At 39.6% G+C, this 14912-nt stretch overlaps 1 protein-coding gene across 1 annotated transcript in view; it reads left to right on the top strand.

Annotated features, from left to right (window-relative positions):
* Window positions 1–14912, top strand: part of rhobtb3 (Rho related BTB domain containing 3) — a 31917-nt gene that overhangs the window by 7861 nt on the left and 9144 nt on the right. Inside the window, exons 6-10 of the mRNA XM_058045887.2 lie at window positions 1148–1343; window positions 1460–1656; window positions 10338–10447; window positions 12740–12845; window positions 13750–13923. Of these exons, the coding sequence (XP_057901870.2) occupies window positions 1148–1343; window positions 1460–1656; window positions 10338–10447; window positions 12740–12845; window positions 13750–13923 (783 nt within the window). The remainder of the gene's footprint in view (window positions 1–1147; window positions 1344–1459; window positions 1657–10337; window positions 10448–12739; window positions 12846–13749; window positions 13924–14912) is intronic.

Genomic DNA, 14912 nt, shown 5'->3' on the forward strand with positions numbered 1-14912 from the left:
AATGAATGTCGTTGCTATAAATTTCCTAACATTTGGAGCAGCGTGCCGCATTTAAATAATCATTTTAATTATTCCATTTAGCCGCACATTTGTCTGTCCACTTTGCTGCTGTAGTAGTAAATCAGACATCATGACTGACAGTTTGAAATCTGTGCCAAAAAGGCCTGAAGGAACACTCCAAAGCAAAATCAATCTACTTACGGTGTCACTTGCTCTCAATCTAGGGAATGCTCCGTTTGCACCAAAATGCTGAGAAGACATAATGCATGAATGGCGACCTAATGGGACAATGATTTATGATTTATCATTCATTCTTTTTCACCATTCTTGCAGTTCGTGTTCGTTCTGTTTGCTTATTGCTGTTAAACATAACCAAAACAATCTATAAAATAATTAGTTTTGCCACGTGGCTGAAATTAAATCACTAAGTGAACTAAGAACTAAATTTGAAACACTTATATGCTAGGACTACGTTAAAAAGCCATAGCATTTCAGTATGTGGAATCAAACTATGGAATGGATTGAGTAAGGAAATCAAACAATGCACAACGATGAGCCAATTCAAGAAACAATACAAGCAGTTGATGTTTGCTAAATACAAGGATGAAGAGTCTTGAACCAGTCATGATGTGCTATATATATCACTTACTATTGACACTTACTATGGTACACATAATGTCATTGTAATGGTCATATCACCTTGTACTTCGGTACGTGACATAAAACTTTTAAAAAATATTTGTTTTTAAAATTTAAAAAATTAAAAAAAAATTTAACATTTAAAAAAATTTAAAATTTAAAATTTAAAATTTAAAATTTAAAATTTAAAATTTAAAATTTAAAATTTAAAATTTAAAATTTAAAATTTAAAATTTACTTAAACTATATTAGGAAAGCAGGAAGTGAACAAATGTAACAGTTACTGATTGTAAAAGTACCAGATGGAGGGGTAGGATTTAATAAGCTTTGCTTCTTCCTACTCCTTTTGGACATGTGGAACTGGGAACTGATTATGTGATGCATTCAATTGTAATCTGATGCATGTTCAAATGAAATAAAAACATTACCATTACCATATAATAAAGCAAAACAACAAATATAACACGCACTCTCACCTGCTGCGCTTCATCTTCCTCTCCCTGCTCAGCTCGCCTTCCTCCTATTCGAGTGGAGGAATCGAGCTTCTCCCAAGACATGCAGTGGTTGCTGGAACGTGGCGTACAGTTCGCCGACGTGGCCTTCTACGCAGGGGACACTGGGAAAGAACTGGGATGGGCTCATGCGTCTGTGCTCTGCGCTGTGAGCCCGTATTTCAGACAGCTGCTCCTGGGGCCCAAGACTAGGTAGGAGACGTATTCTCGTATGCTATGAAGCTTTATCGCCATCTGTTCCCATCAGGTGTTCACCCCCTTGTGCGGACACTGTTTTGGTTTGTGCTGAATTCGTTCTGGTTTGACAGGGAACGACCACAGTCCCGCTGTGTCTGCAGGGAGAGGGATGGAGCCCCCCATTCTTTACTCTCCACCTGGGACGGGGGGATTATTGACGACATGCCCAGGTCAGACGGACACCTGGCTGGTCGCCTCTCTCGTCTGGTGGTGAAGGACCCACTTTTGTGTATGTGCTTATGGGAAACTCTCATGTTCATCTATAGAGGTAAATAACACACACAAATATGATCATACTAGTCACATAGATTTTTTTAACAATAGTTAAAATTACTTATTCATTAATATAACTTGTCAACTTAACTGTGTGAAGATTCGGGGAAAGATACCTTTCAGTATGACCGCCCCCAAGTGAATAAAACAGGGGTCCACATTCAATCACCCAAATAACCATTCAGACTGCATTCCAATAGCAGTCTCAGTTGCCTTCGCTGACTTCCTCTAGGCGCTTGCCCTTGAGGGAATCCGCCACCGCCATCATAAGTGTTTCTTAACACTCAAAAGATAGGTAAGAAATATATACAGTTATATTGGCCATGGCTGCCAGGGCGCTGCAATGATTCATTCAGCTGCCTCTTTTCCACCAGAGGGAGGCTCCCTGTGGCTCCCCCGGCAGCCATTGCTAATGAAATGCTTTGCCGGGAAGAAATGAACTATGGGAAACTGTTAAAATATATTCTGTACTCATATTGGTACTTTTGACCTACCTTTTGAGTGTTAAGTTGCTGTGCGATGATTTTAGTATTCTAAGATGGCACCGTAAAGACCGTTATATTGAGTAATGACCTTCTGAAATTTTTGATGGGTTGACAAGCTTGTCATCATATATGTCATACATATGTTATTATACAATCTGGTGTCTGCAGAGAAAAAAATTGGCACTTAGACAAATATAATTGAGGACCCCTGGCGTAAAGCAAGGACCACAGACCCAGAGAGCCCTGAAACTGTTAAAATATATTCTGTGCTTATATTGGTACTTTTATTGTATTTTTCTGACCTACCTTTTGAGTGTTAAGTTGCTGTGCGATGATTTTAGTATTCTAAGATGACACAGTGAATGTTGTTACAGCAGCTAAAGGGATGGAGACCAATAACATGTCTTCTTCCATTTGTACTCCCTGCTGTGGGTTTAATAGAAACCCATATAATGTATAATCAAACTACACCGTCGGGCAAAACTGATGTCTTATTCATAACATGAAATTGTTAAAATATATTCTGTACTCATATTGGTGCTTTTATTGTATTTTTCTGACCTACCTTTTGAGTGTTAAGTTGCTGTGCGGTGATTTTAGTATTCTAAGATGACACAGTGAATCAGACTATTGAGTAATGACTTTCTGAAATTTACGATGGGTTGACAAGCTCGTCATAATATATGTCATACATATGTTATTATATAATCTGGTGTCTGCAGAGAAAAAATTTGGCACTTACACAAATATAATTGAGGACCCCTGGTGTAAAGCAAGGACCACAGACCCAGAGAGCCCTGAAACTGTTAAAATATATTCTGTACTCATATTTGTACTTTTATTGTATTTTTCTGACCTACCTTTTGAGTGTTAAGTTGCTGTGCGGTGATTTTAGTATTCTAAGATGACACAGTGAATGTTGTTACAGCAGCTAAAGGGATGGAGACCAATAACATGTCTTCTTCCATTTGTACTCCCTGCTGTGGGTTTAATAGAAACCCATATAATGTATAATCAAACTACACCGTCGGGCAAAACTGATGTCTTATTCATAACATGAAACTGTTAAAATATATTCTGTACTCATATTGGTGCTTTTATTGTATTTTTCTGACCTACATTTTGAGTGTTAAGTTGCTGTGCGATGATTTTAGTATTCTAAGATGACACCGTGAATCAGACTGTTATATTGAGTAATGACCTTCTGAAATTTACGATGGGTTGACAAGCTCGTCATAATATACGTCATACATACATAATTTCCAATCTGAGCCCTGATCTCAATCCTCTCATATTCATTTCATGATCTCTGACGAATGGACAACATTCTTTCCATTCAAGTGAATGTTGTTACAGCAGCTAAAGGGATGGAGACCAATAACATGTTTTCTTCCATTTGTACTCCCTGCTGTGGGTTTAATAGAAACCCATATAATGTATAATCAAACTACACCGTCGGGCAAAACTGATGTCTTATTCATAACATGAACCACAAAACAGACAATTTCACAGGTTTTGCTTTTCTTATTCTGTTAACACACACACACACACAGACTCTTGATATGAGGGTATGTCTTGGGCGCACCAGACCCAAAGAAGTCTCAATTACATTTTTCCATTCAGTGGATTTTTCTCTTCAGAACAGAAATCAAGTATTGCCTCACTTTTTGAGAAAGCGTACTTCTTTTTGCTGTTTTCTTCAGTGTGTCTGGTAACAGTCACTATATTTTGATGGCTTTTGGTCTTATTGCAATGACTGAGATTTATGACCGCGTATCATCATGATACATTGACTGAAAGGAATACCTGTGCATGTCTCTTCGGCTGTAGGTAGTTGTGAACCTCCACACAGTTCTCCCTGCAAGCTCCCACTGGCCGACTGTGAATGATTGTTTCTTTAATTATGTTATATCCTGCCAAGTTTGACTAAATTCTTGTTGCTGCAGTATGCCAGCTCCGATAGAAACGTAAAGAAAACCAATCGGACTGCATTCAAAGTAGATGTAATAATGAATGTACGCTGGCAGCAGACAGGAGTTGGCCTGTTATTGGGTGAGATCCAATGTTACATTATGCCAGAGGAACTCTGAGGAGGAGTCAGTCAAATTAGAGGTGTTTAATACTCAATTTAGTCTTTCCTCCAAGACCGAAACACTCATTGTACAACATAGATTTTTGGTAGATTTTGTTATTCAAGGTGACTTAGACTTGACACTTGGGGCACACCCTGAATAGTCAATCACATAGAACAAACATTCATTCATTCATTCATTCATTTTCTACCGCTTTTTCCTCACGAGGGTCACGGGGGGTGCTGGAGCCTATCCCAGCTGTCTTCTGGAAAGAGGCAGGGTACACCCTGGACTGGTGGCCAGCCAATCACAGGGCACATATAGACAAACAACCATTCACACTCACATTCATACCTATGGACAATTTGGAGTCGCCAATTAACCTAGCATGTTTTTGGAATGTGGGAGGAAACCGGAGTACCTGGAGAAAAACCCACGCATGCACGAGGAGAACATGCAAACTCCACACAGAGATAGCCGAGGGTGGAATTGAACCCTGGTCTACTAGCTGTGAGGTCTGTGCGCTAACCACACGACCACCGTGCAGCCCCATAAAGTTGTACTCATTCATTCATTCATTTTCTACCGCTTTTTCCTCACGAGGGTCGCGGGGGGCGCTGGAGCCGATCCCAACTGTCTCCGGGCGAGAAGCAGGTTACACCCTGGACTGGTTGCCAGCCAATCACAGGGCACATATAGACAAACAACCATTCACACTCACATTCATACCTATGGACAATTTGGAGTCGCGAATTAACCTAGCATGTTTTTGGAATGTGGGAGGAAACCGGAGTAGCAGCCCCATAAAGTTGTACTATTTTGCAAAATTCATACATAAATCGGTTAGGACAAAAACCCAATAAATTGTAGTAATAATAGTAATCAGTGGTTCTTTACCAGCTCATGGTTGCTCTGTGCAAGATAAGCAAGCGTTAGAAAATGAATGAATGAATGACTTAAGCCCGACTACCCCTACATCCATTTTCAACTAGCGCATTCCTTCCAGCACACGAAGCCTGTGTGATATACTCGGCTGCGCAGTGAAAATCTTCTCAAAGTGTGGCTTAAAATCCGCAGCCGCTGTGCTCGCTTGCATGTCAAGATTTCCTCGCCGTATCATTTGAAGACGTGGTGGTGCAAGAATCTGCTTCCCGATAGTGTGAGTGAAGACACACGCTCACATTTGTTATCACACTTGCAGTTGTGACATAAAAAACATAAGCTGGTGCCGTAAGTGTGCTGATGAAGTGTGAGCGGAGAAGGAAAGAAGATTATAGGGTGAGAGTGAGTATCTTTTGAGGGAGTGCATGAATAAGAATAAGAAGTGCTCACTCCTTGAGAGACGGGTGGTGCAGCGTGCATTGTGGATTTTTCTCATGCAGGGGAGAGGATGAGGATGGGGAAAGTTGTCTAGAAGGTAAAAAAAAAAAAAGGATGAGGAAAGGAGGTGCTGCGCGGAGGATAATACGATGGATGTGTGTTGCTTTGGAGCCGATGGAGAGAGGAAGCAGGAGTTGAATACAAATGTGACTTTTCCATGTACTGTAAAATGCTTCCAGGAGACAACGTTATAACTCTTTTAACGTTGAACATGTTTTGTTTTTTTTTGATTTTGGATCTCATGCATGGCTACATTTATAGAAATACCTTTACGTGAGCTTGCCTTTGCCCCGAGGAAATAAATATCCGGCGCTTTGGGAGCTATTGTTTGATGTTCATTTGTTTGAAAAACCCACAACACAGCCACACTTTTCCACTTTGACTCATCATTTCTCCTAGCAGAATACATTCCCATAATAATATCACGTATCTGTGAAGAAAAAAAAAAATCCCCCTCGTGTAATAATTTCACGCTCTGGTTTGTCACATGAATGTGTGTGTGTGTGTGTGTGTGAGGCCGTGACTTTACTAGGGTGATGTTAACACTCTAAGACCGTGTCTCCTTGTTGTAGCGTGCTGCTGAGTTATTTGATTTGTCAATGGCTTGCTATTGTGTCTATATGCACATGTATCACATATTTTGCGCATTGTTGTGTATGTTTGTAAACACTCCAATGAGGCATTCAGGCAACAGGATAACAGAGTGTTTTTAGTAAAACATGTAAAAAACATGTAAAATCGAAATCTATGGAATCGAATCAGTCGTACCGTGACGGGGGGGGGGGCCACTTGACACCAAAATGGTACATATGTTATATAGCAGGGGTCGGGAACCTTTTTGGCGAAGAGAGCCATGAAGGCCAGATATTTTAAAATGTGTATCTGTGAGAGCCATATACATTTTTTTAAACATTGAACGCAATAAAATGTGTGCATTTTTATGTAAGACCAACAGTTTTAGATAATGGGCTCTAATTACGTAGACCAGGCACACTACCCCACGCCAATGGGGTGTGGCCAGCACACTTTCGTGAGCAGCGCAGTGTCTAATAATAAATCAAATACTTGTTGCCATTAATACAACTTCTGCTGCTGCATAGTTTTGCACCGTACTCCGTAGACGTATTTCATTCTTTTGGCCATCTTCGTCAGAAGGCTTGGTTCTGCAGCTTTAGCTATTTGACTAAAGGAGGAAAGTTTACATTTACATGTTTTTTTGACATCTCAATGACCGAGGTAGACTACAGCATTACCCAGTAATAATCAAGTTTTGGTGTTTGACCTGGAAAATATCATCAGGAAAGATAGATATGGTTGGCCGTATTGCAGCAGAATATAGATGGACGAATTAAAATGCATAAGAAAGTTGTTGATTTTGAATATTATTTTTAACAGTCATTCCTGTGATGGTTTACTTTAAAATGTTAGCAAAAATACATTTTTATTGTGGTAAGAAATGCTTGAGAGCCAGATACAGTCATCAAAAGAGCCCTACCTGGCTCCCGAGCCATAGGTTCCCTACCTCTGTTATATAGCATACTTCCCCTCCTTCGGTCCAATTCCCAGTTATAGAATGACTATAATGCTACTCCTATGTTCTCAATGATAACTGACACATTTCATAATAGAACTATAAGATTCAAAATAAGCCATGATTACATTGTTGTATATGTAATAAAGACATGCCATTTAATTCATGCTATTGCTAAGTAAGTAAGCAATCAATGAAAGCTGCACTGGCACAAAATAAATAATCGGAACGACTCGAAATCAAATAATTCACAACATATTAATTACAGTGAACCTTAGTTGGCATCATTAATTTGTTCTAGAACAGGGGTCAGCAACCTGCGGCTCCAGAGCCGCATGTGGCTCTTCAGCCTCTTTATTGTGGCTCCCTTTGCGATGCTTGAATATTTTTAACACCCGAGTGGGGAAAATGCACGTCTTTTGTAATGAGTTTTAAAAAATCCAACTTTGTCTGAGACCATGAATGCATCCTGAGTGAGTTCTGACTGCTATCCAGTTCAGTACATGAAGGAAAACAAGTAATACTTACCTACAAATCTAAAAAATAAATTCGAGATAATTTAAAAACAGCGGCATGGGAACTTGTTTTTACGTTTACAGTAGTTTACACATACATTTATGTAAGTTTATCTCCAAAACTAGCAAGAGTACTCCAACTCGTCTTTTCTTATCTGAACTACTTTGATACCCCCAAATTCCCTCCAATGTTGTTTTAAACATACTATATGTTTTGCGGCTCCAGGCTATTTTTCTTCAGTGAGCATTGGGTAAAATGGCTCTTTTCATAGTAAAGGTTGCCGACCCCTGTTCTAGAACGTCAGAATCTACACTGACTGGATGGCAACAGTATCAATTTCTTCCATAAGAAATAATATCAATCCAATAAATGAATTAAACATGTTAGCACGAAGCATGTTTTTATTGCACGGTGGTCGAGTGGTTAGCTTGCAGACCTCACAGCTAGGAGACCAGGATTCAATTCCACCCTTAGCCATCTCTGTGTGGAGTTTGCATGTTCTCCCGGGTACTCCGGGTACCAATATGCTAAGAAGAACAATTGTATTATTAGAATAAACTTTCTTTTTTTCATTTTTGCTTTTTTTTTACATTTTATTTTAATTATCCAAATATTTTGACTTCTTAAAAAATCTAATTAATGTCCTTTTTGTTTCGTAATAATTTCGTAAAGACTTGAATCCCATTATATTTAGACTGTAACCCCACAATATTATAAGCTCATTTCCCAATACTTACAACTTTATTTTGTTTTGTTGTTTTTTTATGGGCTGCACGGTGTAGAGTGGTTAGTGCACAGACCTCACAGCGAGGAGACCAGGGTTCAATTCCACACTCGGAAAAGCGGTAGAAAATGAATGAATGAATGTTTTTATTGCTTTACAATTATAGTTTGGCATGTAGTAAACAATTCAAAATACATGTAGATGCATATAAATGATGACTGAAAGGGATATCAAGCACTTTCATTGTTGACGTGATTCTTGACGTGACTGCTCCCAAAGACACAATGTGGCATCGAGACACCACAAGGGCACCACCTTCTTGTTTTGCCATGAGTTATTTCTTGAAATCACGTTTCTCAGCTAAATACTGTAACCCCTAAAAAAGATTGCGAGTGCTATCATTTTGTTAAATAAGGTCAGAAACACTATTGAATAGAATAAATACGGTCGAGTGGTTAGCACACCCTGCCTCTCGCCTGAAGACAGCTGGGATAGGCTCCAGCACCCCCTGCGACCCTCGTGAGGAAAAAGCGGTAGAAAATGAATGAATGAATGAATTTGAAAGGGTGTTTTTTCCAAACTGTATTACTTTATAAGCATTGTACTTTAGAGGTTCCAGTTTGCTTTTTATTTATTTCATTTTATTCCCTCCAGTGTACCTGCTTATCATACTATATGTCAGTGCTATATGACATTAAGGTGTCCCTGCTGGTATTAGCCAACGCTGTGCCGGGGTAATCCCTGATGAGCCAACGTATATGGAGATAAATCCCTCCCGATTCGCCTCGCTTCTTCTCTTGACAGTGTGATTTATGTCCCGTTGAGACCGGGTTGCAGCACCCTAATGTATCTGCTGAGTGGGTTAGTTAAAGAGAAAAACACAAGCGAGATGTTTTTCTTGGGTGAAATAATCACACAAACGATCCCAAATGTGTGTTCCCAAATTCTCTTTCACTTAGACAAGACATTCTGGCTCCTGTCTCTTTAAGGCCGCATTCATAAAAGCTGTGCATCATGGAGCAGATGATCTATAAAGACATCCATAACAGGCTGTCGGACGTTTAAAAACTGTAGAGTAGCCTGATTACTTTTATGTAATGTTTTATGTTCAACTGTGTTTTAAAGTATTGATAAAGAATTGAGAAATAATTGTTGCTAGTGTGTGTGATCGCTTACCTTTCAGCCTCAATGCTGTTTTTTTTTTTCTGGCATTTTTGTTTACACACGTTTCCTGTTTGATTGGCACGCCATAATCTACTTATTCTGCAAGTCGATTATGGCGTCTTTGGACACCATTTGCAGAAGTGTAATATAAAATTGTGTTTCAGTGTCAAAGAAAACTGGGCATTATTATCTTTGCAAAGGAGTTTTTATATCTATTGTTGACGTTTGATTGTATACATGCATAATATATATAAACATAATTGCACTGTGCTTTCATTTTTGGCATAAAAGTTAATCATTGATAATTGGCGACTCCAAATTGTCCATATGTATGAATGTGAGTGTGAATGGTTGTTTGTCTATATGTGCCCTGTGATTGGCTGGCCACCAGTCCAGGGTGTACCCCGCCTCTCGCCCGAAGACAGCTGGGATAGGCTCCAGCACCCCCCGCGACTCTCATGTGGAAAAGCGGTAGAAAATGAATGAATGAAAGTTAACCATTGATAATTGGCCACTCCAAATTGTCCATAGGTATGAATGTGAGTGTGAATGGTTGTTTGTCTATATGTGCCCTGTGATTGGCTGGCAGTCAAAAGCGGTAGAAAATGAATGAATGAATGAGTTAACCATTGATTGAAAAAAAGGCTAATTAATGAAGCACAACCACTGCTGATTATACTTTATAAGCAGACATTTTATATCCACTCTACTTTGACAAACCGATGTGGGCGGTCACAGAACAGGGTGTCAAAGAAGTATACTTTTTGGGTCCACAGAATCAATGTCCTTGTTGATGTTTTGTAGGAGCGTGGGAGTGGGAGCACCTCCAGGAGGCCTTGGAAGAGAAGCTGAAGAACTCACATGCCGTGGCTCAGCTTATGGAGCGCATACGATCTCTTATCGGCAGAGAGAGGGTGAGTTCTAAGTTTGTCCTCTCACGTGGTACCACTCCGCTACTTCCTTCATACCTGCAAAGTAACGAAAAACTACATTATCTTGTAGCTGCAAGTTAGACGCATTTGTTTTTTAATTTGCTTTTCGTTGCTCTCTCCGAGTCAGGGGTTAAGTAAGTCTAATCTCTGATGTGAGAAAGCAGCTCTTTGATATTGTACCACGTGGCATTAGAGTTGGCCTTAATTAGTGAGTGCTTGTTTTGACACAGCACTGTTATAATTAGCATATTTGCATAATTACAGTAGTTGCAGTAATCAACCTTTGACTACCAAGGGAATTAACAGAAAATAAACAAGACGTGACTCCTCGGAGGAGCGAATGGAGATTACAGCACAGGACATCAGACATGACCTTGAACAGCAAGCGATTAAGAGAGGTGACGGGTGGCCAGCACGATGCCCAGTCTTGATATGTCATCATCATGATGCAATAATTTCCCCCCAAAAAACATATTTGAGTTATATTAATTTATTTCCTGGAGACTGAAATGCCAAAATGTAGGCTTTCATACATTAATTCATTCATTTTCAAACAACCATTCACACTCACATTCATACATATGGACAATTTGGAGTCGGCAATTAACCTAGCATGTTTTTGGAATGTGGGAGGAAACCGGAGAAAACCCACGCATGCACGGGGAGAACATGCAAACTCCACACAACGATGGTTGAGGGTGGAATTAAACTCGGGTCTCCTACCTTTGTGGCCTGCATGCTAACCACTCGTTCGCCGTGCATCCCCTGTACTGTATCATTCCACAAAATGTAACGCCCAAGCAAAGCACCCTATGTGTTGGTGACTGACTGTCCATGCATTTTTTGAATTGATTGCATCTGGTTAATAACCTGCCATGGGGCCAAGGAAGTTACACTTTGATAAAGAAGGTGAGAAACACTATTGATTCCTCATTTATAATAACTTGTCATTGTTTTTATGCATGATAAATGTTATAAACAATTACCATCCAGAAAAAAAAATGTTATTCTGACATATTTCATCATATTATATCATATCACACATGCCTTCCATACACAAAAATAAAAATAGAGAATAAAAATAATAAATTAAAATAAAATTAGTATATACTTTAGTATATTATATTAATTGATAATAATAAGAAAATAATTATTATCAATTACTTTACTTTAATAATAATAATTATTATTAATAATAATTATTATATATTTCTAATAGTAGTTATGTATGTATAATAATAATACTATTAATACTCAATACTAAATATATAATAATTTATATACAATATAATTTTTAATAATTTAGATGTTTTAGCTATTTTAGATATGATAATAATAAATATATACATACATACCTACACACACACAAACATATACAAATGTAGCCATATACATAAGGGAGAAGGCTCCGCAAGGGCAACGGGGTACAACCACCCATGCCCACACACCATGGTCCCACACAGTAGCCAAGCCAACTCGGAGTGAGTCGTATGGTTATTTTAATTGTTTTTATTTTTTATACTTTAATTGCTTTTTTGCTTCTTGTTTTTAATATTTTATTTTATTTTATTTTATTTTATTTTATTTTATTTTATTTTATTTTATTTTATTTTATTTTATTTTATTCCTTATTTGATCATTTAGTTTTTGATTAAATTAAATTTGTACCTTTATTTATTGGATTTTATTTTTACTTTTTATTTTACTAGTCTGTGCAGCACTTTGGAAACTCTTTTTATAAAATGTGCTATATAAATTAAGTGGATTGGAACGATTCACCCACCCTGATAACAATCCAACGATGACTGATTCATTTACTTAATTTTCCCCACAGCTCATCAAGGAAGGTCAGGGTCAAATGTTCATCCTTGTTCTGCTCTACTATAAACTGCAACTACAATGATAGGTAAAATATACTGTATAATAATACCTCTGTGACTTAGACACAGAGTATTATTATGTTTTTTTTCAGACCTGATGCTGCCAGCACATGCATTTGTTAATAAAAAAGCTCAGTGGATATGATTAAAACAAGAATTCAATCTCTAGTTTGATTTCAATGCTCTCGGCATTGCAATTCAAGTGTGTTTGGCCAGCACTACACGCAGGACTATCAGAAGCGCCGTTGATATTCCACAGGGGATGTGGAATGAACGCTCAGAATGGCAATTGCCTCGTCGCAACTTGACATCCAGCTCAGGTGTTAACCCTCTGTGTCCCCTATCTTTCTTTTGGCTTTCTCCCTACAGTACCTGTGTGCATGTTTGTGTGCAGGGAGCCAGAGACACCCCGAGCGCACGGGCAGCCCAGCTCGGCCCCCAGACGCTGGTCAACCTCTTCAATTCCCCTCTTTACTCGGACGTCATCTTCATGGTGCAGGGTGTGTTCACGTTGTAATTAACTTTCACAAATATATGCACAGTCACACTGCAGATGGGGGGGAGGGGGGGGGTCACATTTTGTCACACTTGATTGAATCATGAGACTTGGTCATCCATATGAAGATAAAATAAGATAAAATGGTCCAAAGGGCAGACAGTCTTCCATACACCCTGGACTGGTGGCCAGCCAATCACAGGGCACATATAGACAAACAACCATTCACACTCACATTCATACCTATGGACAATTTGGAGTCGCCAATTAACCTAGCATGTTTTTTGGAATGTGGGAGGAAACCGGAATACCCGGAGAAAACCCACGCATGCACGGGGAGAACATGCAAACTCCACACAGAGATGGCTGAGGGTGGGATTGAACTCGGGTCTCCTAGCTGTGAGGTCTGCGCGCTAACCACTCGACCGCCGTGCACCCCACAGACAATTACTATTATTTGATTACTATTGTTTACGATTAGGGGCGGCACGGCGGACGAGTGGTTAGTGCGCAGACCTCACAGCAAGGAGACTAGGGTTCAATTCCACCCTTGGCCATCTCTGTGTGGAATTTGCATGTTCTCCATGTGCATGTGTGGGTTTTCTCCGGTTTCCTCCCACATTCCAAAAACATGCTAGGTTAATTGGCGACTCCAAATTGTCCATAGGTATGAATGTGAGTGTGAATGGTTGTTTGTCTATATGTGCCCTGTGATTGGCTGGCCACCAGTCCAGGGTGTACCCCGCCTCCCGCCCAAAGACAGCTGGGATAGGCTCCAGCACCTCCGCGACCCTCGTGAGGAAAAAGCGGTGGAAAATGAATGAATGAATGAATGTTTATGATTACTAATCACATTGTTTGTCATTATTTACTCAAATGTATTCTTGTGTTTAATGTTTATGCTCAAGGGAGCGTATTGCCAGCTCACCGAGCAGTCCTGGTAGCACGCTGTGACGTCATGGCGGCCATGTTCAGTGGGAAGTACGCAGAGGCCCGTAGCCGGGTGGTGCCCATCCATGGCGTCTCCTCAGATACCTTCCTGTCGTTCCTGGAGTACCTCTACACTGACTCTTGCTGTCCTGGTACGTATACTGCATGACAACTACCCTTTTTTCCCGTAGAAAAAAAATCTCCTTCTACGTCTGCCGGAATTAAATCCTCCAATAGAGCATGTACGCTGGTGAGACTTTCCATCACTGTTCATTCAATCTATTTTAGGCACGGAATGTCAAAAAAAATAAGTACACATTTATAAGTATACGCTCACTTTGGCACATTCCAGCCCTGCAATTCTTGAATGTCAATAGAACACTAGAAAACCAAATAATAATAGCGATGCATATAGTGTATAGTATTTATACCACAATTAGACATGAAAACAACATGAAAACCAGGTGGCTGTCTATCGGTGAAAAACATGGGTCATAGCCAGGTTAGGTTTTGCAGATGTAGACTGCATTTAGAGGTGAAAACAACATGAAAACTAGGCAGCAGTCTATGACTCAAAAACATGGGTCATAGCCAGGTTAGGTTTTGCCTGTGTACACTACATTTAGAGGTAAAAACAACACGAAAAACTAGGAGCGGTCTGTGACTGAAAAACATGGGTTATAGCCAGGATAGGTTTTGCCTGTGTAGACCTCATTTAGAGGTGAAAACAACATGAAAAACAAGGAGCGGTCTATGACTGAAAAACATGGGTTATAGCCAGGATAGGTTTTGCCTGTGTAGACTGCATTTAGAGGTGAAAACAACATGAAAAACAAGGAGCTGTCTATGGGTGAAAAACATGGGCCATAGCCAGGTTAGGTTTTGCCTGTGTAGACTACATTTAGAGGTGAAAACAACATGAAAAACAAAGAGCCGTCTATGGGTGAAAAACATAGGTCATAGCCAGGTTAGGTTTTGCAGATGTAGACTGCATTTAGAGGTGAAAACAACATGAAAACCAGGGAGCTGTCTATGACTAAGCTGTCATAGCCAGGATAAGTTTTGCCTGGATATAATGCATTTAGAGGTGAAAACAACATGAAAACCAGGTAGTTGTATGTGGGTGAAGAACGTGTCATAA

The sequence above is a fragment of the Doryrhamphus excisus genome, linkage group LG11, assembly GCF_037039965.1.
Source record: "Doryrhamphus excisus strain RoL-2023G ecotype Guam linkage group LG11, RoL_Dexc_Guam_v1.1, whole genome shotgun sequence".
In the NCBI taxonomy this organism is placed as follows: domain Eukaryota; kingdom Metazoa; phylum Chordata; class Actinopteri; order Syngnathiformes; family Syngnathidae; genus Doryrhamphus; species Doryrhamphus excisus.